This window comes from Rhinatrema bivittatum, chromosome 3 (genome assembly GCF_901001135.1).
Source record: "Rhinatrema bivittatum chromosome 3, aRhiBiv1.1, whole genome shotgun sequence".
Classification (NCBI taxonomy): Eukaryota; Metazoa; Chordata; class Amphibia; order Gymnophiona; family Rhinatrematidae; genus Rhinatrema; species Rhinatrema bivittatum.
In genome coordinates, this window is record NC_042617.1 from 215,750,595 (window position 1) to 215,773,484 (window position 22,890).

General features: G+C 43.5%; 1 protein-coding gene and 1 long non-coding RNA gene across 6 annotated transcripts in view; one reads left to right on the forward strand and one right to left on the reverse strand.

Moving 5' to 3' along the window:
• NUP133 (nucleoporin 133) overlaps positions 1–19,955 on the forward strand; it is a 271,938-nt gene extending 251,983 nt beyond the window's left edge. The window contains exon 26 of the mRNA XM_029594184.1: positions 19,687–19,955. Coding sequence (XP_029450044.1) covers positions 19,687–19,823 — 137 coding nt within the window. The 3' untranslated portion in view covers positions 19,824–19,955. The remainder of the gene's footprint in view (positions 1–19,686) is intronic.
• The window catches only part of LOC115087249, a 221,397-nt gene extending 199,461 nt beyond the window's left edge, over positions 1–21,936 (reverse strand). For 2 of the 5 annotated variants that reach the window (XR_003855473.1, XR_003855472.1), the window contains exons 1-3: positions 21,414–21,936; positions 21,252–21,323; positions 15,344–15,427 (exon numbers count right to left, since the gene is read on the reverse strand). This is a non-coding gene — a long non-coding RNA (uncharacterized LOC115087249). The remainder of the gene's footprint in view (positions 1–15,343; positions 15,428–21,251; positions 21,324–21,413) is intronic. The other 3 variants (XR_003855471.1, XR_003855474.1, XR_003855475.1) reach the window with 3 other exon arrangements.
• Positions 21,937–22,890: the final 954 nt, after the last annotated feature.

The following is a 22,890-nucleotide window of genomic DNA, read 5'->3' on the forward strand; positions in this document are numbered from 1 at the left end:
CTTGTTGGTTGTTGTCTGTATATAGATCCACTTTTCTTCATTCCCCCTGCCGTTGAAGAAGAAAGCTATGCTGGATATGCGTCACCCATGCATTCATTCACACCCACAGACACAAGCTGTCACCCATGCATTCATTCAAACCCACAGACACAAGCTCTCACCCATGCATCCTTTCACACCCACAGAAACAAGCTGTCACCCGTGCACCCATTCACACACAGACACACAAGCTTTCACACAGGCACCCATTCACACACACAGACACACAAGCTCTCACCTAGGCACCCAATCACATACAGATACACAAGCTCTCACCTAGGCACCCATTCACATACAGATACACAAGCTCCCACCAAAAGCTTCTTTCTTCACTGCAGGGATGGGCTCCAGTTCCGCCGCGTCTTTACTCCAGCGCGCCTTCTTTTTTCGCCGCCATGGGAATGGGCTCCCGTGGTGGCCTCAATCGGGGTCAGATTTCCTCTTCCCGTGGCGGCCTTGCTTGGTCGGGGTCAGGTTTCCTCTTCGCTGCTACGGGGATGGGCTCCCATGGCGGCCTTGCTTCGTCTGGGTCGGGTTTTCCTCTTCACCACCACGGTGATGAGCTCCTCTGGCGGCCGTGCTTCATTGGGGTGTGACACTGCCATTCCTCCCACCCCCACCCCTGGGCTATGCGATGCCTGCCTCACCAGCCAATCAAAGGCTTCCTCCCTTCTTCCTACTCCCACTGGCAGATAGAAGGGAGGAGTCTTCCAATTGGCCTGCGCGGGGGCAGGCAGAATGAAGGAGTCTTCCCATTGGGCAGTTGGGGTTTGAAGAAAGGAGACTTCCAATTGGCCCGCGGGGGCTGGAAAAAGGGAGAAGGAAAGTACAAAGGGGCAGTGGGACACACCGGAAGACGCGACGCACTGGTTGAGAGGCGCTGCTCTAGGGTGTTAGGGGACCATAAGAGGTTCCATGGATACATTGGTGCATTCAACATCACAGATTTCATCAGAATTCAAAAATTATTTTGAATAGTTATATAGTGAGCCCATGAGAGCTTCTGATGATAGAAAAATGTTTACTACCTGCTAAACTCCCAAAGATTCCAATGGACATCAGAATTATCTTATTTTGCCTTTCACGGGAGCTGAGATAGCTAAAGCCATTTAACAATTGGCATTACATAAATGCACAGGACCTGATGGTTTTCCACTAGACTTCTGTAAATATTTTCAACAGGAAATGTGTCCTTTACTTTTAGAGCTGTTTATCTTTATGGATTCCCCTTCTTTTCAGCCTGGTAGGTTATTGGATGCTTTGATTACACTGATACTGAAACCAGGCAAAAATACTCTGCAATGTGTATCTTAGAGAAACATATCCATGATAAACGCAGATATGAAGATTTTTGCAAAAGTGTTACAACTCCAGTTGGAATTGATCTTGCCACAACTAACTGTTGTGGATCAAACCAGATTTGTTAAGGGGGAGACACTCAGTAGATAATACTAGGGGATTATTTAACATTATTCATATAGCAAAATAAAACAAATCCCTGGAGTTATTGCATCATTAGACACAGAGCATTTGATCAGGTTTCCTGGAAATACCTATTTCATACTCTTCATTATTTTGGATTACCTTTTCAGTTCAACACTGAATTAAAGCACTATATAAAACTCCTAGTGCTCAGATTATAGTCACTTGAGCACTGTCTAACTCCTTTTCTATATAACATGATACGTGTCAAGGTTGTTCTCTTTTGTCTACTTTAATTTAGCATTGGAACATTTGGCCAAAAGGATTAGAGATGCTCCTGACATAATCAGTTTTCAACTTGATTTCATTAGTCATAAACTCTCATTATATGCTGATGATATATTACTTTACTTGGCTCAACCAGCTGTGTCCCTTCCAGCTCTAGTATCCCTTATTGACAAATATGGGATATTAACAGGCTATAAAATTAATTATACTAAGTCCTTAATATTCTCCATAGGCCCTGAATGTGGGCCAGATTTAGATGTGGGTGACTTTACTTTAATAAGAACAGGGATTAAATACTTGGGAATTATTGTCCCTGCTAACTTGAGAGAATTCTATCACTTGAATTACTCCAAGGTTATGAAGTCTTTACAGTCTGACTTAGACAAAGTTTCCATTATCTCTCCTTAGAAGAGCATATCTGGTGAAAATGGTGTTAATGCCAAAATTATTTATTTCAGCATATCCCTTGCCATATACCAAAAGAGGTTTAGATATTCCTTACTTGTATTATTATTTAGTAGCGAGACCTCTGGGAATTAGAAGGTGACAATTTCTCTAGTCCTCTGGAAAGTTCTTTATTGGGGGAAATAGAATTGCCAGCACTGCTCACAATGTCCTCCATTTCCCCAATACGCATGAACTTAACCAAATGTAACCGCATTTTATTACACACTCTGCGTGTTTGGAAAACAACAAATAGGTTGTTGGAGATAGATGATGGTGACGTTTCACCACTGTCCTTTTTGAAAGGAAATCCTTCATTGTCCAAGGTGTCTTTATCAGTTGATATGGGCAGAGGCAGGTTGCATCCCCTTTTCCCAATTACAGATTGAGTTTGGACTTCCAGTCATACAAGATATATGTATTTACAGATAAAGAGAGATGTTTCATGATTGCTTAATGCCAATATTAATTAATTACTCATCCAGACTCTACCAGACTCTAGGCTCTACAATCACTCATCCAGAATTCTCCAGCTCCCGTCCAGACGCCTCCAACACTCCCTCAGACGCCCCCAGTCTCTCACCCAGACCTCCACAGCACTCTTAGAGACTTCCCAATACGCACCCAAACGTCACTCACCATGCACACCCTCGCTATACCGATCATCCACAACCAAAGGAGAAACTCTGTAAAAAAAAAAAAAAAAAAAAAAAAAAACCACACCAATCCCAACTTCATTCAAAAAAGAATTATCCCAATCATGACTTCACCACTGAACCAACTGCTGGGCCTCACGCTACTCTCCTTAACCCTGATCAATGCACAATCACTATCGAAAAAAACTCATCTCCTATACGACTATCTAACAGAATCAAATCCGGACTGCTGCGCAATCACCGAAACATGGCTGAAACCTGAAGGACATGGCTCTAATCAACCAACTCCCTACTCACACTTACGACATCCTCTCTATCCCCAGAGTCAAAAAAAGAGGAGGCGGTCTATTAGCCACAAAAAAAGAGCTAGGGCTATCCCTACAGGACCACCATCTCATTACCCTCTCTCGAATTCGCTTTATTCAAATCTAAACACCTTCAAATCGGCCTTACCTATGCCCCTCCAGGAAGCCTAGAATCGGACCAGTCTCCTTTAATTGAACTCCTAGCCAAACACATCAACACCGATACCCCTGCTATAATAATGGGAGATTTCAACCTCCACGTGGATAAAACCCCTCAATCATCCAGTTGTGAAACCTTTCTCACTTCACTTCAGTATCTGGGATTCAAACAAATTATCAAAGAGCCGACGCACAAAGTGGGACATAAACTAAACTTAATCTTCATAAATGAAAGCCTCACTACTGCCTCATCTACAACTTGTTCCCCAGTTCCCTGGTCAGACCACAAGTTGATTTCTACAACTCTCAAGTTCACCCAACCCATCCTCCTACCATTACAAAAAACCACAGTCCAATTTAGGAAGTTATGCAACCCAGAAACCCTCAGCCCACACCTATCCTCTGCATTAGACAAACTAGACCTCACGGATGCCAATTCAGCCACAACCTCCTGGATCAAAATAACTAAGGACGTAGCAGACCTAACATGTCCTTTAACCACTAAAGCTCTCCGCTCTAATGCGAACAACAGGAAACCCTGGTACACCTCCCAGCTAAAAACCCTGAAACAAATCAGAAGACTCGAACATACATGGCGAAAAAACCCTTCCCCATCAAACCTGGAAGCTTACAAATCTCTTATGCACCGCTACCGGATATCCATCCTCCAAACAAAGAGAGATTTTTTCTCACAGAAAATACACCACTTCATCTTTGACCCTAAAGCTTTATTCTCCCTTGTTTCATCTCTCACTAAATCTACCCCCACGACTATCCCAGATGATCAAGCGGCCAGCAAAGCCTCAGTTAGCCGCATATTTCAAGAAAAAAATCATCGATTTGATCAGACCTCTAAAAGCCAACAACGCTCCTCTACCGCCACCAGCCCAATACTCGCATTATCAACAGAACACTAGTCTTGAAATGTTCGAGCCGACGTCATCCTTAGAGGTTGAAACAATCCTGAAGAAGCTCAAACCCACCTCTCACCCCACAGACGCGATACCCGCCAGCTTACTCATTGCCAGCTCAAAAACAGTCGCCAAACCAATTGCCGACATTATTAACCGCTCACTAATGCAAGGTTCAGTACCTGACCAGTTGAAACTCGCAATCCTAAAACCTCTCCTGAAAAAACCCAACCTGTCTCCAGATGACCCCTCCAACTATCGCCCAATCGCTAAACTCCCCTTCATTTCAAAAATCCTAGAAAAAATAGTCAACCAGCAACTCACGGAATACTTAGAAGATAACAAAATACTAGCCCCCTCTCAGTTCGGCTTCCGAAAAACCCGAAATACAGAAACTCTGCTAATCTCTCTGACGGACACAATTTTACTGAATCTAGATAAAAAACAACCCGGCCTACTCATTCTCCTCGACCTATCGGCCGCATTTGACACTGGTAACCAAGCAACGCTTCTGGATAGGCTAACGGATATTGGCATCAAAGGCACTGCTCTCAGCTGGTTCAAATCTTTTCTACATAACAGATTTTATAAGGTCAGAGTCAACAATGAAGAATCACACACAGTTCGCTCAACCTTGGGAGTCCCTCAAGGCTCTTCCCTATCCCCCACCCTCTTTAACATTTATCTATTACCACTTTGCCAGCTTCTCTCCAAACTAAAATTAACCCACTATATCTACGCAGACGACGTGCAAATATTCATCCCGGTTACGAAAACACTACAAAAAACACTAGAATTCTGGAACAACTGCCTCCAAGCCATCAACAACCTACTCAAGAGCCTTAACCTGATCCTTAACTCCAACAAAACCGAAATACTCCTCGTCACACAAGACTGTAACTATGCATCGTCTAACCTACCCCCTACTAGTCAACTATCCTTCTCACCTCAAGTTAGAAACCTCGGAGTCAGCATGGACAATTAACTAAACCTTAAGAGATTCATTAATAATACCACTAAGGACAGCTTCTATAAATTGCAAGTTCTGAAACGACTCAGACCGCTCCTCCATTTCCAAGACTACCGGGCAGTTCTCCAAGCAATCATTTTTTCAAAAATTGACTACTGTAACTCCCTCCTACTTGGCCTACCAACCAACACAATAAAACCATTACAAATGCTCCAAAACGCTTCAGCCAGGATTCTAACTAAATCTAACAAAAGAAATCATATTACCCCCATCTTGAAAAACCTACACTGGCTCCCAATCAAGTTCAGAATCTCCTACAAAGTACTAACAATCATACATAAATCTATACACAAGCTCATTCCTCTGGAACTCAATATCCCTCTTCAGCCACATATACCCTCCAGACCGGTGAGAACAGCCTATAAAGATACTCTCCTCACCCCAACCATCAAATCCTCATTAAATAAACGTACTCTATCCACAGCAGGCCCCGCGCAATGGAACTCTCTACCACCAGACCTCCGGAAAGAACCTTGCCCTATCGCCTATAAAAAGAGACTCAAAACTTGGCTATTCGAACAAGCCTTCTATCCATACCAATAATTTTACTCTCAACCTTTCCAAATATGTGCACTTTGTAACATGTCTACTGCATATTTAGCCAGGTCCGTTCTAGTACTTCATTATTTATTGTATCTTTTTGTTCTTAATACCCAGTTACTTGATCCAAGTTTTATCCACCTGTTCGATGTAATTGCACTCTGTCTTGCCTGTTTAATGTTATAATGTAAACCGAATTGATATGTAACTTTTGCTACATGAATTTCGGTATATAAAAATGTTAAATAAATAAATAAATATAGGGTTATATCTTCATACTGGATTGGAAAAACTATTAACTAAACCTAAGCCACAATCTAAAATGCACATTTATTTGACAAAATTCATGATCCAGAAACTCCGGCCTCGTTGATTCACACATGGAACAATGACCTATCTTAGGCCATGACGAGGATAACTGGAGGCTGATCTGGAGGAAAACTCTTAAATTATCATGCTGTAATAAGGTTAGAGAACTGTTTAAACTTTTACATCGCACCTATAAGTTTCCTTTAGTTTATTCTAAATTCAGTGCATCAAGTTCACTATGTTGGAGGGGGTTGTGGATCTCAGCCTCTTTTGTACATATATGGTGGGACTGTGTGATTGTGTGAAGTTTTTGGGAACCAAGTACAAGGGAATGCTCAGGCAATCATTGGTGAACATATTCTTTCTTCAGCTACACTGTGCTTGCTGGGTTGTTGGGGAGATGAAGTATTAACTCTTTATAAAAAAAATTCCTTGTTCATTTTTTGCACACCGCATGTATTACTATTGCTTATTTTTGGAAATCAAGACCATCAATGGAAATTGGTACTGGCAAATATTTGGGTGATGGAAAAACTAACCTTTTTTGCTTGAGAAAATATGAAATAATTTGGCAAGTGTATTGGGACTGGTAGCATTGTAATGCTACAGATGATTGAATTTATTTTCCAGCTGCAGTTTTATTTTGTTTGAGGGGTATTGTATTAATTATGCTCAACTGTAAACATTTGTATTCGTGTTTGTATTTCATGACTTCCTTGGCAAGTAATATTGATTTACATAAGATATGCAATACTGGGTCAGACCAAGGGTCCATCAAGCCCAGTATCCTCTTTCCAACAGTGGCCAATCCAAGTCACAAGAACCTGGCAAGTACCCAAACATTAGATAAATTGCAAGCTACTATTGCTTATTTATTACTGTAATAGTTTATGGATTTTTCCTCTAGGAACTTATCCAAATCTTTTTAAAACCCAGTTACACAATCTGCTGTAACCACATCCTCTGGTGATGAATCCCAGAGCTTAACTATGCGCTAAAAGGTTGATTTTAAATTTCCTAGCGTGTAGCAATGTACTCAGGACCAGTGGTATAGAGTGCTCCTGATAGCAGTTAGAGACTGAGTCAGATTTCAATCTGACGTCAGCACTACATATACCCGTGTAGGAGGCTCTGCTCTTCAAGTATTTCTCTGTCTCCTTAGCAGTTTGAGACTCTACACATGCTTGCACAGCGTTAGGAAATCCAAACCAAAGAAGAAAGAAAATTCCAAAATCTTACCTCTACAAGACGAGCCCCACTCTCCTGCGGTGATATGTAAGGATCCCTCCCCCAGACAAGAATTCCTGAGGTGATTTCTGAGATCCCTCAGAGGTAAGCCTCGGTCCGGTAGCCGGTTCCCGGGATGGACTTAGCCCCCAGGAACGGGAATGGCTGAGATGCAGCGGGTGCAATACCGAGCGTAGCGGTGAAGGTACTCCTCCCCCCCCCCCCCCCCCCCCCCGCAGCCGGAGACCGGGAAGCGCCGAGACAAGGTAAGGTAGAAAACTTTTCTTAAAGTCTCCGGTCTCCGAGGCTCGGATAGCCGCACAGATCGCTCTCCGGCGTCTGTCCCATCAGGTTGAACAGCCCTGTCCGGGCTAGACCCCAATTCGGTACGAGGGTCCTCTCCCATGGAGACCCTCCTGGGGGGGGGTCACCATTTGCCTGTGTGGTCGCCTGCACCATCTCCCTCCCTTGATCGCCGTATTGTCCACACAATTGAGCCATGCGCACAGCAGCGAGCCAGGTGCATAAACTACTTTTGCGCATAGCAACGCACCCAAAGGTGCCGGGCGCTCAGCAGCACGCTCAACGGTGCCGGGCATACAAATTAAGCTGGTGTGCATAGCAGTGCGCGCATCTCACCCTAGGCACACATGGCGGCCTGCACGCACATCTTTCGCAGCTTGCACGCACAGCGGCGGCGCACCTGGAGCACATATCTAAGCCTCCCGGCGTGCACATATAAACACACAGACGAGTTTTGAACAACTCTACGTGCACAAACCATGGCACCACTGGCCAAGAAAGCCAAGGGACAAGCCCTCTGCCCAGCCTGCCACCTGAGAGCTGCGCAACATGTAGTGGCTTCTGCCCTGTGCCTGCAGTGTGAAGAGGCTCTGGGGGAACCAGGACAAGGCCCCCCCTCCCCAGCCAGTAGAGGAATCCGGCTCCACCAACGATAATACCCCGGATCTCTCTATCCCCGGCTCGGCCCCTACTCAGCTGGGCCCCTCAGGGAACGCTGCTGGCTTCAATATGGACCCAGGAACTTTTTCCTGGGTAGAATTCTTCAAAGGGCTGCAAACCTTTGTCCAGGCATAATCGGTGACACAGCCACAGCCTCCACCAGAAGACCAAAACCTTCCAGGCCCCTCTCGGCCTCCCCGAGATGTGCCCCCTCTGGACAAAAGCCTCCTCTTAGGGGATACGGACACCTCGGAGGAAGAACCAGACTACCTGGAGGAAGGAGAAATCCCTCCAGGAATGGAACCATACCGAACCATGATGCGTTTCTTCTCCAGAGATGAGTTACCAGACCTCGTGTCTCTGAGCCTGAAGAAGCTGGCCATCCCAGGCTCAAGCGCCACAGCGGAGCCTAAGATAAACCCTCTGCTGGTCGGGTTCCATCAGGCCTCACGCCATATCCCATTGCTGTAGGCTGTACAACAACTGATCGACTTGGAATGGAATGCGCCGGAGGCCAGTTTCAAAGGAGGACGGGCCCTAGAAGCGCTATATACACTGGAACCCTCAGCCAATGAACTGCTGGTGTTCCCCCAAAGTGGCCACCAAGGTCTGCGCTGTCACGAAGTGCACTACTATTCCAGTCGAAGGAGGAGACGTCAGGAATCCATCCTTAAACAGTCATTTGATGCAGCAGCTATGTCACTACAGATCCTGCCTGCTGTGCCATGGTGACATGTGCCTGCTTATCACTTGCCAGGAACGCTACCACACCTGTCGAAACATTAGAATCAGCAATATCCTTCCTTACAGATGCGACGTCCGACCTGGTGCGCACCTCAGCCAGGGGCATCTCATCCATTGTGGCAGCCAGAAGACAACTCTGGCTCTGAAGCTGGTCAGCCGACGTGACCTCCAAGACTAAACTCACAAGAATGCCCTTTAAAGGAGCCCTCCTGTTCAGAAGCGAACTGGAGAAGTTAGCCGACAAATGGGACGAATCCCCAGTACCTCGGCTACTGGAGGACAAGAACAAAAGAAGCCATCGCCCCTCTCCGAGAACATCCAAGAACAGAGGATCACAGCGCTTTAGACCATACAAGAATACATACCAAGTACCTCGCCCCGCAGGCAGGGGCCAGTCCTTTCGGAACAAACACATTAAGAGGGGAGCCGGCTCAGGTCCAGGCCCCAGCCGCACCCCACAATGAAAATCAACAGACCCATCCACAGGAAGAAGCCATAGGTGGCAGGTTTTCCCTATTCTACCAAAGATGGGTCGAGATTAGGTCGGACAAGTGGGTCCTAATCATCATTCGAGAGGGATACTATCTGGATTTCCAAAGCATTCCTCCAGACAAATTTGTGAAATCCCCTTGCCACTCCCCGGCCAAGAGGATGGCAGTGGAAACCACACAAAATTGCTCTCCCTAGAGGCCATAACACCGGTGCCCACGCACCTACAAAATACTGGGCACTAGTCCATCTATTTTATCGTCCCCAAGAAAGAGGGAACATTCCGGCCCATCCTGGACCTCAAGTCTGTCAACCGCTACCTGAGGGTACCACACTTCCGCATGGAAACCCTACGTTCGGTCATAAGGGCAGTACAGCCGGGAGAATTTCTGATCTCCCTGGACCTGTCAGAAGCCTATCTGCACATCCCGGTCCATCACGACCACAGGTGTTTTCTACGCTTCGTGATCATGGACCACCACTACCAGTTCCGGGCGCTACTCTTCAGACTAGCTACTGCCCCTCGGCCATTCACCAAAATCATGGTGGTAGTGGCAGCGACACTGAGGAAAGAAGGAATCCTTGTACACCCGTAACTGGATGATTGGCTGATCAGGGCAAAATCTCCAGAAGAAAGTCATCAGGCGACCACCAGAGTCTAGAATCTACTGCAGAATCTCGGATGGGTCGTCAACACAACCAAGAGATGCCTGCAGCCCTCCCAATCACTAGAATACCTGGGAGTCCGGTTCGACACCCAGCAAGATAAGGTCATCCTTCCCCCTGCAAGGAGAAGGAAATTGATGGAGCAGTTGAGAAAACTGGTGAACGGCACTCGCCCCATGGTATGGGGACTACCTCCAAGTCCTCTGCCTCATGACATCAACTTTAGAAGTCGTCCCATGGGCAAGGGCTCACATGCGACCACTACAACGTTCCCTACTGTCACGATGGAACCAGATGTCCCAGAACTATACCGTTCCAGTTACCAGCGGATGTATGGATCCAGCTCCTATATTGGCTACAAGAAGACCATCTGAGCAAGGGAGTAAGGCTGTCCCCACTGATCCTGGGTCTTGCTCACCACAGATGCAAGCCTATGAGGGTGGGGAGCCCACTGCCAGGAGCTGACAGCCCAGGGGCAATGGGACAAGGAAGAGTCGGGACAGAACATCAACCGCCTGGAAGCCCAAGCAGTCAGACTAGCTTGCCTGCGATTCAGTCACAGACTCCAGGGAGAATCTGTCAGTCACGTCTGACAACGCCACAACAGTGAGCCTACATCAACCGCCAGGGAGAAACCAGAAGCCAACAGTTGTCCCTGGAAATAGACTCCCTAATGGCATGGGCGGAAGCAAACCTGCAAGGATCTCAGCCTCCCACATCGCGGGAAAAGACAGCGTCGCTGCGGATTACCTCCATGGCCACCACTGGGCAGGATCATCCGAAAGATAGAACACCACAGGGGGCTAGTACTCCTAGTGGCCCCAGATTGGCCAAGAAGGCCGTGGTACGCAGACATGCAAAGACTTCTGGAGGGGAGCCCCCTGTCCCTACCTCCACACAGGGATCTGCTCCAACAAGGACCGATCCTCCACGAAGACCCAACTCGATTCTCTCTTATGGTCTGGCCATTGAGAGGACGCGCCTGAAGAAGAGTGTATACTCAGGGCCAGTGATTGACACCTTGCTCTGAGCATGCAAGTTCTCCACGTCTCTAACCTACAGACGAATATGGAGAATATTCAAAGCCTGGTGTGAAGACGGCGACATACTTCCGCAGACAGTCAAAATCCCCACGATCCTGGAATTTCTGCAGGACGGCTTACAGAAAGGGTTGTCCTTCAACTCCATCAAGGTTCAGGTGACTGTGTTGGCTTGCTTCAGAGCCAAAGCGGACGGCATCAGTCTATCTTCACTCCCAGACGTCTCCCGCTTCCTGAGAGGGGTCAAACAAATCCGACCACCACTAAAGTGGCCGGTACCCCTATGGAACCTCAATCTAGTACTAGACTTCCTAGCGGGAGCTTCCTTCAGACCTACCCATGGACTGCCTCTACGGCTTCTAACCTTGAAGATTGTTTTTCTAGTGGCAATATGTTCAGCCCGTCGCATCTCCGAACTTCAAGCACTATCCTGTCGGGAACCATTCCTCAGATTCACACCAGGATCCATACAGCTATGCACTGCCCCTTCTTTCCTTCCAAAGGTGGTTTCTCATTTCCATCTAAACCAAACCATCTCGCTGCCATCTCCAGACGAGCATAAGGACTCGGAAGACTCTCGCCTTCTTCGCCATCTTAACGTCTGCAGACTACTAGTCCGATACCTGGAAAGGTCGGAATCCATACGAAAGACGGACCACCTATTCGTCCTTCACAGCGGGAAGAAACAAGGGGAAGTGGCCTCATAGGCAACCATAGCCCGCTGGATCAAAGAAGTAATCCAGGCGGCCTATGTAGAGGCAGGGAAACCTCCACCTCTACAGGTCAAAGCCCATTCCACCAGAGCCCAGGCAGTGTCCTGGGCAGAAACCAAGATGCTGTAACCCGCCGAGATCTGTCGGACGGCGACATGGTCCTCCATTCACACCTTCTCGACCACATCTACCGCCTGGATGTTCAGGCCCGAGAGGGCACAGCATTTGCAAGGGCAGTACTAAGTGGGCCACGGGCAGCCTCTCACCCAGTTCGGTAGTAGCTTTTGTACATCCCATTGGTCCTGAGTCCATCTGCTACACGCTAGGAAATGGAGAAATTACTTACCTGAATTTTGTTTTCCTTAGTGTAGACAGATGGACTCAGTATCCCGCCCACGGCTGCCTCACAATACGGAAAACTTGCGTGACAATCCCCAAGAGCAAGACAAGCACGGGTAAGCCACGCTTTACCTCTAGTTAAGACACCCATAATTACCGGGTGTCTGCATTTCTCGGTTGAGTGCACTGGCAGTCTCCAGCTAGAATTCAAGTCAACCAGTTCAAGTCTATCAAGTTAACCAAGTTATTCAAACACACATATATCTACAATTGCTTTTCGAAGAGAATACTGAAGAGCAGAGCCTCCTGCACGGGTATATGTAGTGCTGACGTCAGATTGAAATCTGACTCCCTCTCCAACTGCTATCAGGAGCACACTATACCATTGGTCCTGACTCCATCTGTCTACACTAAGGAAAACGAAATTATCAGGTAAGTAATTTCTCAGTGTGCATGTGTGCGCGCATATGAACATGCTGATTTTATAACATGCTCACCGGCGCACACATGTTATAAAATATGTGGGCCGCGTGCACATATGCGCCGGATTTATAATCCATGTACATATGTGCGGACGGCACGCACAATGGGGGGTAAAATTAGCAAATCGCGCGCACCATCGAGATCGGGGCTCCCGCAGTTCCCTCCCAGTCCGCTCTAATTTAGGAGTGGTCTGGGAGGGAACGTTCCTACCCTAATCTCCCTTCCCCTCTCCTCCCCACCCTCTTAAAACCCTTTTTTTTTGTACCTTTTATTCCACAAGTTACTTCAGGGCCCGACCTGAATGGCGCTGTCCCAGCCCACCCTGGCCCACCCATCCCCGCCCATTTGTCAGTGCCTGGCACTTTTTAAAATGCGGGCAGGGCCCAGCCATGCTCATAAGTGGCCATTTCTACCCTCGTGGCCAATTTAAAATCTGTCCGTAAGTGAGAGAGAATTTTCTTTGATTTGTTTTAAAATGAGCTACTTGCTAACTTCATGGAGTGCCCCCTGGTCCTTCTATTATCTAAGAGAGTAAATAACCAATTTATATTAACTAATAATTATATGTCTAATGATATATTGTAACCGAACCTTTGACGGCACCTGTTAGAATGTACTATTGTACACTTTACCTACATTAAATAATGTGGCCTACATGTAAACCGTTGCGACGGTATTTAACTTAGCAACGGTATAGAAAAGTTTCTAAATAAATAAATAACTTGTTCAAGTCCTTTCATGATTTTGTAGACTTCTATCATATCCTCCCTCAGTCGTCTCTTCTCCAAACTGAATAGCCCTAACTTCTTTAGGCTTTCCTCATAGGGCAACCGTTCCATGCCCCTTATCATTTTGGTCACCCTTCTTTGCACTTTCTCCAGTGCAGCTATATCCTTTTTGAGATGCGGTGACCAGAATTGCACACAGTATTCAAGGTGCAGTCTCACCATGGAGCGATACAGAGGCATTATGATATCCATCGTTTTATTTGCCATTCCCTTCCTAATAATTCCTAACATGCTCTTTGCTTTTTTGATTGGCGCAGCACACTGAGCCACGATTTCAGTGTATTATCCACTATGATGCCTAGATCTCTTTCCTGGGTGGTAACTCCTAAAATAGAACTTAACATTGTGCAACTACAGCAAGGGTTATTCTTCCCTATATGCATCACTTTGCACTTCTCCACATTAAATTTCATCTGCCATTTGGAAGCCCAGTCTTTGTCTCACAGGGTCCTCCTGCAATTCATCACAGTCCGCTTGAGGTTTAATTACTCTGCAATATTTTTGTGTCATCCGCAAATGTGATCACCTCACTCGTCTTACCTCTTTCCAGATCATTTATATCCACTGTGTTTTCCAAATAGAGTTAAAAAAAAAACTTATGAGCAGCAGTGCTAATCAAGATTAGGGCTGCAACCTTAATTATTGGCACTGCTCACAAGTTTCAAACTTGCGCTAATTCAGTTCTTTTTGTGTCTGTTCTCTGCTCTGCAGTGACTGCTTCAAGATCACTCCCACCCCCTTTCCTGCTGTATAGGAAGACAGGGCTGGATTTGGGAGAAGAGTGGCTGTTCTCTGTTTTGGCTGCTCCAGGCTCTCCCCTTCCCCCACTTCTACACTGTAGGCTGCTTGGAGATAAGGGGTTGGAGTAGAATACCTTGCTGATCTGCCTCTTAAGATGGAAAAGAAGCAGTAGAACTGCATTCCAGAAGGTTGCCCTACAAATTAAGCCCTGGACCTTACTAGACTAAGGCCTGCGGGGGAGCCTTCTTGATATTATAAACAACATTTAAGTTGAAAACAAAAAAAATTTTCAACTTTTAAAGATTTATGGTGAGAGTTCTCTTTGTTTTAGCTACATTACTAGGAGACAAAGGTTGCTTGATTTTATTGCTTTTTGTAAGTGAATGAGCCATTTACATTTTTTTTCTTTCAACAACCATAGTGTAAGAACCAATAGGGAGAGCTGAATGGTGGCCACAGAATTTCTGGTTTCTCATCCTGTCAGTGAATGACCAATAGCAAGCGCATCTCACTGAACAACTGAAGGAGAAAGGAATCAGTCAAAGAAATGTATAGACAGTTCTCTGAAGAGCCAATAAGAAGTGTTTATTCACAAATACCCATTTACATTTTCTCTGTTTTCTGCAGCCTTTAAAGCTTGACTAAGGAAACTCTGGTCCTTGAGGGCTACACACCAATCAGGTTTTCAGGTTACCCCCAGTGAATATGCATGGACTGCTTCCAATGTATGCAAATCTCTCTTGCATATCCATTAGGAATATCCTGAAAACTGGACTCATATATAATCCTTGAGGACTGGAGGTTTCCTATCCCTGCTTTAAAGGTTGTTTTTGAAATGCTAGAAATGTGCGTCTCTGTCTTTATGCTTTGTATGGTCAGTTAATGCAACGCTTTAGGAGTTAAACTGCTCCTTGCAGCTATATATAATTTTGACAGCACAAGGGAGCTTAGGGAAGTTGTATGGAGACAGGCAGACTGAGAGAGCAGCTGGCTGCAGCCTGACACACAACACCTGCAGGTAGTTCTATGTGTAACAGAAATACTCACTACTGACGCTCTGTATTGCCAGTGTGTAAGACATCATAAAATTCTTCTAATATCACCAGCCTCTCTTGAGTGCCATATGAGTGCCTGATAATAAAATCATAAGCAAAAGAATACACGTTATTATTTATAGGAGTTGCAAAAACAGAATACAGGTCTGTATTCATCCAATTTCAGTTGTCCAGATGTGGATTTAAAGATAGCTAAGTTACAGAGTTTGTAACAATGTTGCCGCACAGTTTTCATCTTAGCCAGCATTTTCTTGTGTTGTGTTTTTCTGATCTGTATTACATTTTGAAAAATATAAAATTTCAAGATATAAATGAACATGGATGGAAAAATGTATAAATATATGTACGATATAAAAACTAAAGCATTATAAATATGTCAACATTCACATTGGATTCATGTGGAACCTGGTTCTCTAAGAACTTTGCAGTATTAAGTTGTCAGTGTTTAAGTCTAAGCTATGTGACAATCCATTAATAAATCGATGCCTTCTAAATAAAAATAAAAAAACTTCTTAATGAATTAAATATAATATTGGAATGTAGAGTTCTAGTATTGATCCTGGAGAAGAGTGGAATCTTTGTAGGTTGTGATACTTTTTAAAGGACCAGCAAAAAGGCATTGTGACACATGAGCTTGTGTGAGCCCAAAAATATTTTCTTCATCTGTAGAGTTCTTCGTTTCCAGCTTTTATTTTTCCTGGGAATTTATCAGTGTTTATAACAACAAGAACAAAAATATTTAACTGGGAAGATGTCTTTCCCCCCCCCCCCCCCCCCCCCACTGATGTGTCCCATTTTTGTTCTTGTTGGAATAAATACTGAAAATTCCCATGTAAAATAAAAATAACTGAAAATGAAGGTTCCTATTTACAGTATATGAAGAAAGTACCTCTATGATTTTGAAAGTACTGTCATACGAGATTGTGAATAAAATCTTAAGTGGTGCTGAATGTTGCCATTTGCTTTATCCATACTTAATTACTGAATTTAATATATTAAGATATGTAGATAATTAGCTAATTTTGTAATAAAGGTTTATAGAAATATATAGCACATTAACATTCTCACTTTTTATGGCCAGAGCTGTCAGCTTAATTTAGTTTATTTTTTTTATATGACTTTATTGGCATTTTCCAACAAATCAGTTAGCATTTCAAACATCACATAAAACATTAATAGCATAATCATAAAATCAAATAACTCATTCAAACAGTATAATAAAATACACTGGCAATAAAATGTAAAACTGCACCAAACATAACAATTAATACAACCAATCAAAGAAGCAAAAGTGCTGTATACTGCAGCACTTAAAAGGTGGTTCTGAAGCAGAGGTCTTCTTTTGCTGGGGATCACAAATTTCTGCTCCAGTAGAAGCTAGTACAAGTGTACCAAGAGACATTGCTGTTGAACAACTATTGGGATGGAATGAATACAGCATCATAGAGATCTCAGAAATGTGACTTGCGATGAATGTGTTATACATAAACAAGCTGTTAAGCTCGTTAAAACGGGCTACATTAAATTTTTTTTCAGTCCATTTTCGAACACAGCACCCTTCTACACTTTTTCCTCCCTCACTCCCCCTTCCCCCTCGTTCACCTCACCCCCTTCCCTCCACTCAGTCACCCTCTGTCTCCCACTGCCTCCCTCCCCTCACTCTCACCTCCCTCCCCTTCCCTCAGTCACTCCCCACCCTCTCTCAATCCCCATCCCCTCTCCCTCAGCCCTCCTCCACTCCCTTTTTCTCTGCTCCACAACTTCTTACCCTTCCACTTACTCACATCCCTCTGTCTCTCACCTCCCCCTCATTCTCCCTCTCCCCTCACTCCTCCCCACCTCTCCCCTCTCCCACCCCCTACCTCCCTCCCCTCTCTCCCACCTCTCTCCTCCCTCCTCTCACTTTCTCCTCCCTCCCCACCGAGTTCGCTGCTCCTCGCTGACGCTACTGGCTGCCGCTCCTTGTCGCCGCCATGTTGATATCCAGCTGATGCTCGCAGCCCATAACAAAGGGCTACTCTGACCCACCCCTCCCTCTCACCCTCCCTCCCACCCTCTCCCCCCTCCCTCCCTCTCTCTCCCTCCCCCCCCCCTCACTCTCACCATCCCTCCCACCCTCTCCCACCTCCCCTCACTCTCTCCTCCCTCACCACCGGGTTCGCTGCTTCTCGCCGAGGCCGCTACTGCTCGCCGCCCCTCGCCAATGCCGCCGCTACAGCTCCTCGCTGCAGCTGCCATGTTTTCAAACAGCTGACGCTCTGCTGTGACCGACGTGCTCGCCCGCACATGCGCAGTAGAGCTGCTTTCTACTGGGCATTTGCGGCACATCAGTCATGCTTCATTTATTAGGTTGATATCCTCTCCATTCATCTCAGTGAATTTATCAGAAGCATGATGCATTTTCACCTGTAGCAATGAAGCACTTCAACTTAAATAAATATCCTACTTTAATAAGTAATCATTTGAATTATAATCAGTGCAAATAGTTTCTATATTATGGTGAAAACATTTTTTGTGAAAAAAAGCCATTCATTCAAAAGTTTGCATACAGCATTGTCTTAAAGCAGCCCTCTCTAAACTGTCCTCTTTAATGCAGCCCCTGTGGACCTTGCACAGAATTTAAAGGGAAAGTACATAGGTGCTTTCCCTCTGAAAGCTGCCATAAGTACCAAGTACCTACAGACTTTTGCACCTGTGTTTTGTATAGGTAGAATTTTAAAGGAAAACATTTTGAATAGATTTGAAAATATAATCTATGTATGTTATTTTCTGATCTTCTCTAAAATATGCTTCCAGAAATGCTTCCCACAGAGGCAGCTAACACACATTGTAGAACTCTGTGCATACTTTTAGGTAAATTGAGGAAGAGCAATTATCAGACATCCAGTTTACCTTGTAAATCACAGTTTATCCACGTGAATGGCTTTGAAAAATCTTTTAAATGTTTTCTGAGAACCATAGGCACAAATATCTCTGCAGACTGTTTCATGAAGAATTTTTTGCATTATTGAGAGTGATGAACATGAGTAAAATTTCCACAGATTTGTGCACTCAAATATTAAAATATGCAAAGATCTATAATACTTATACTAGAGTTCAGTACTTTCCCAATATGTGCTTTCATTGGGCCATCCTGATGATCCACTGTCCTATCAAATTTGAGTAGTTTATGTTTGACACATCAGTACATTCAATGCTACCAAGCAGTTTTATCAAGGCATGTCTTACAGTTCCTCAAAGTAGTAGCTATCTCTTTTAATGTAGCTTAAGCTTGGGGCATCACAGGCATTTTAAAGGAATGCCTAGTTGTAAAGCATGAGGTTGGAGTAGGTTCCAGCTAAGCTGGAAGCTCAGCGAAAGCTAGTAAGATGACCTGGCTAAAAAAGAAAGTTCATTTGTTATCTCTGCTTTGTAACTTTCCTGATGTGACTGGTAGCTTGTGCAAAATAAAAAAAAAATTACCCAGTACAAACATAGAAACAAATGAGGTCCATTTTCAGTTGCCAACCAGCTAGAAGTTAGCCAGATTAACTTACCTGTCTAGCCCCTAGATTCATCAACATGCTATAACTTTGCATGGATAATGCCCATGATAAGAAAAAGGGGCTTCTCTATGATTTTTTAATTACTGCACCATGTGCTATGTTAGCGTTTTGCATAGGTAGTTTTGTGAGGCGCATTAAAGTTTTTTTCCACCCCGCAATAATTTGCTACTTCTGAAGTGCCCAGACAGGCTGAGAGAGATAGAGAGTGCCTCTTTATAAGGCCTTCATAGTAGTCAACTATTTATATCACTATAGAAGGGCCAGCTAATAACTCGAGGTGAGGCTTTGGTAGTGGTTTAGGGTTTTGGGGCCAGTTTTACATGCAGAGTGAGATGTACGAGGAACACAGTACACCTCATTGAAGATTTGACGTCATTTGTAGTGAGGAAAGTCTCACAAAGATGAGATTTCTACAATGTTCTCTCGCCCTAGCTTAATGGACTCTCATTTTCATTAATCCAGCCCAATCCCACCCCTTTGAAAAATTTACATTCGTGCCACGTGCTGCCACAACTATCGCGTGTTATGGCGTTAACACAGATAACTTACCCCAGAATGTCCCCACCCTGCCCTGGACTTAGCTGGGTAAAACGCTAACCAGCTAACCTCAGATTTCTGAGGCAGTCAGACCAGTGGGATTTTAAATCCCACACGTTATCCAGCTAAATCTTCGAATTAGCCAGATAAACTGCTTTCAGTGTTGACCACCTATGTTTTTTTGCCTGTCTACTCTTATGGTATCTCTTGCAAAAGTAAAAAAGCCAGTAACGAACTTTTGTTTGTATTCTAGGAGTTCAGCTGAAAGAATATTTGCCAAACGTGAAGGATCTGTTGCAAGCTGATGAACTTGGAATCCTGAAACATAATTCTTACTTTGAATTTGTACTAAAAGCAATCTATGAGCATTATATTGAGGGACAAGATTAATTACTGAAATTTTATTATTTATTACTGCTACCTTCCAACAGTTGTTATTGCCTGTCAAGAACTGAATCATTGAATATATTTTGCATTTTGAACTTTTGTTGAAATTTCATAATAAAATACATATTACATTCTTGTGGTTTCAGCATTCATTTTATTGTAAAAAAAAAATTGCAATTTTATTGAAAACTGGGCTTAATTTTAAAAACAAGCCTGCCACATAAAAAACAAACCCTAAAAATAAAATAAATATCAGTTTGTTGATCACTTAGGTTTTTAGAGCACAAACAGATATGAACAGGAAGCAGTTGGCCAGCAAAACCTTTCTACCTGTAGCTCTTTCTCTCTTGAGAGATGCTGTTTTATGTTAGTTTCAAGATTAAGTAGCTGAGATTGATCAAATTATGGCAGTAATGATAACTTAATTTTTCAAAGGCTGTTTTATTGCTTCCAGATTCTACACAAGTTGTAACAGGACACCTGAAAAAAAACATTAACCATGCTAAGTCGAAGTGACAGTGCTATTTTGCTGTAGATAGCTTAATGTGCACAGATTGGGTGAGGAGTTGCCTGCATACCCTTTATGCTTTTGTCCTGGCTGTATGCCTGCTAAATAACTTGATCCAACAGCTGAGAAGGTCAGAAGTTAAATTAGTTGAGGAGAATCCAGTTTCTAGATTAAAAAGTACACACATTAGCTCCCTTCCCCTCCTCCCCACCCCATCCACCCACCCCTTTCTAGGTCTGAGCTAATGCAGCTCTCTCTTCTGGAAGGCTGAACATGTTTGGAAGAATAGACTTTATCTAGTGCTGTTCTAACTTATTATGGGAAGGAAGCTAGCAACCTTGAAAGTGTCCTGCCTAGCTGCGAGAGGGTTGCTATAAATGAGAGCATTGACATTGCTTAAAATAATTTTAAGAATTTGTACTTTATCTGTTCTTGCCAAATAGGATTACATTGAATGTAAATTTGAAATTAGTTCTTTACTTTCCAAAGACCATTTTGGTGAGTAATTTTTTATCATAACATATATAACCCAGCAAATATGCACATAACCAGCAAATAAATTATATCAAATTTTCAAAGCAAACTTGGGTGCATAATTACCACCCCTACCAGACTCCCCCATCTCTCCCCTACGCTCATAAACTCACCATTTACTAAGCAACTTACTTCTGCAGATAAAGCACTTCTTTACTTGCAAAAGTCCCTTTTAAAATTACCCACTTAATATGCATATTGAGTATTTAATGTCTGTCAGAAATACTTTATCATTTGTTCCTTTGGGCTAATGTCTTGATTTAAACTGAGCATCATGAATATAAACTATTGCCATTTCAAATCGAGAATGAATGAACCTACCTAGATGAAGATAAATGTAACTTTTTCAAAAGCTAATCATTTCTTAGAATATATCAACTGTCCCTTACCTTCACATTAGTGTATCCAATTCCAGACATGGTTTTCAATCCTGAGATTTCAGATTTAACTTTTTTATAATCCTGGAATTAGAGAAACCCAATTTTTAGACTGCAGTGATGAGTCTTTCTAGAACTATGATGTTTGTGAAGATTCTGTAACTCAGCCATTACCTGCTCTGAGTAGCTCAGCAGGTCCTGAACTCCTGGGAGCTTCCTGCTGGTGTTATAGCATCAGGGAAATCTTGCACCACAGCCTCACAGACAACTGGACTCCATTGCTGGGGAGGCCATTCCCTTCTTGGGGGGGAAGGAAGGAGAAGCTCGATCACGGTGGTTCTTCCCTTCCACCTGTACCATTATCTCCACAGCTCAAATTGCTTAGACAAATAGGAAAGCAGTGCTGACACAGAATGATTTAAAAAAAAAAAAAATACCAAGGAAGTTATTCATCAGAAAAACTAAGATAAAACAGTTTGTTGTGAGCGATGCAGTCTGTTGCGTCTGAAGTTAACTGCCAGAATCCAGCGCAAGTTCAACTGACTAGTAACAACAGCAGGCAGCCACTGCTGAGATGAGACTGTTGTGTCTGAATCTAACCATGAAGGAATAACTAAACCTGACTATGCAGAAAAGCATGAGCACTACAGCTACAAGTACAATAGTACCAGCAGAGTTCAATTCAATGAACTACATCAAAACAGAAATGCCCCTCTTTGAATATGGTGGGAGGCAGAGACTGTTTTTCCAATTAACTTATGGTTTTCTGCTGTCAGCCAGCCTGGAATCCAAAAGGCCATTTTCAACTGCAAGTATTTTAGGCAATAAATTAAGGGCTTTTTTTTCTCCTTGTTTGTTCATTTCATATTGATGCATTACACATCATGTATTTATGATTTGCTTAGTAATTTTTAAATTCACAGCACATACTTACAAATGTATTTAAGAAAATATTGTTGGTTTTATTTTAGTTTATTATTATTGCTATAAAATAACAAAAGAATGTTCTAAGCAGTGTACAAAACTTCAATATTTTATTACAAGATTTATAGTCCGCCATCTTACCAGGACCTGTTCATGGTGGATTATAAGCAGAATAATAATTAAAATACAATTAAAAACACATCAGACTTAGTCTTCCAACAATTAAAAGCTTCATAAAATAACTGTCAATGCCTTTCTAAAACACTTGTAATCTTTTTTTTTTTTTTTTTTTTTTTGGCTAAGATCAAGTGTAACCTGAGAAAAGAAACACTTCCATGTACATGGTAACCGAGTGGTCTTAACTGCTGGTATAGTCAACAATTGTTGGTCCAGCGAACGTAAAGACTGCTCAGGTTGATGTAGGACCAAACATTTTGTAAATAGTTTGGTGCAAAGCCTTATAGGGCTTGATGAACCAGAGTCAAATTTTTGAATTTTACCCGCTGCTCTATCAGTAACCAATATAACTTGAATATAAAATTGGCAGCAGCATTTAATAGAAATTGCAATGATTGCAAATAACACTTCAGAAGCCCAATGTACATGGCGTTGCAGTAATCTAAAACTGGTAACACAGAGGAATGCATCAGGGATTTAAAATCAACGACAGTATACAAAATCAGTAAATAAATCTAATAGAAACCTGACATGCTGTACTTTGCACAAT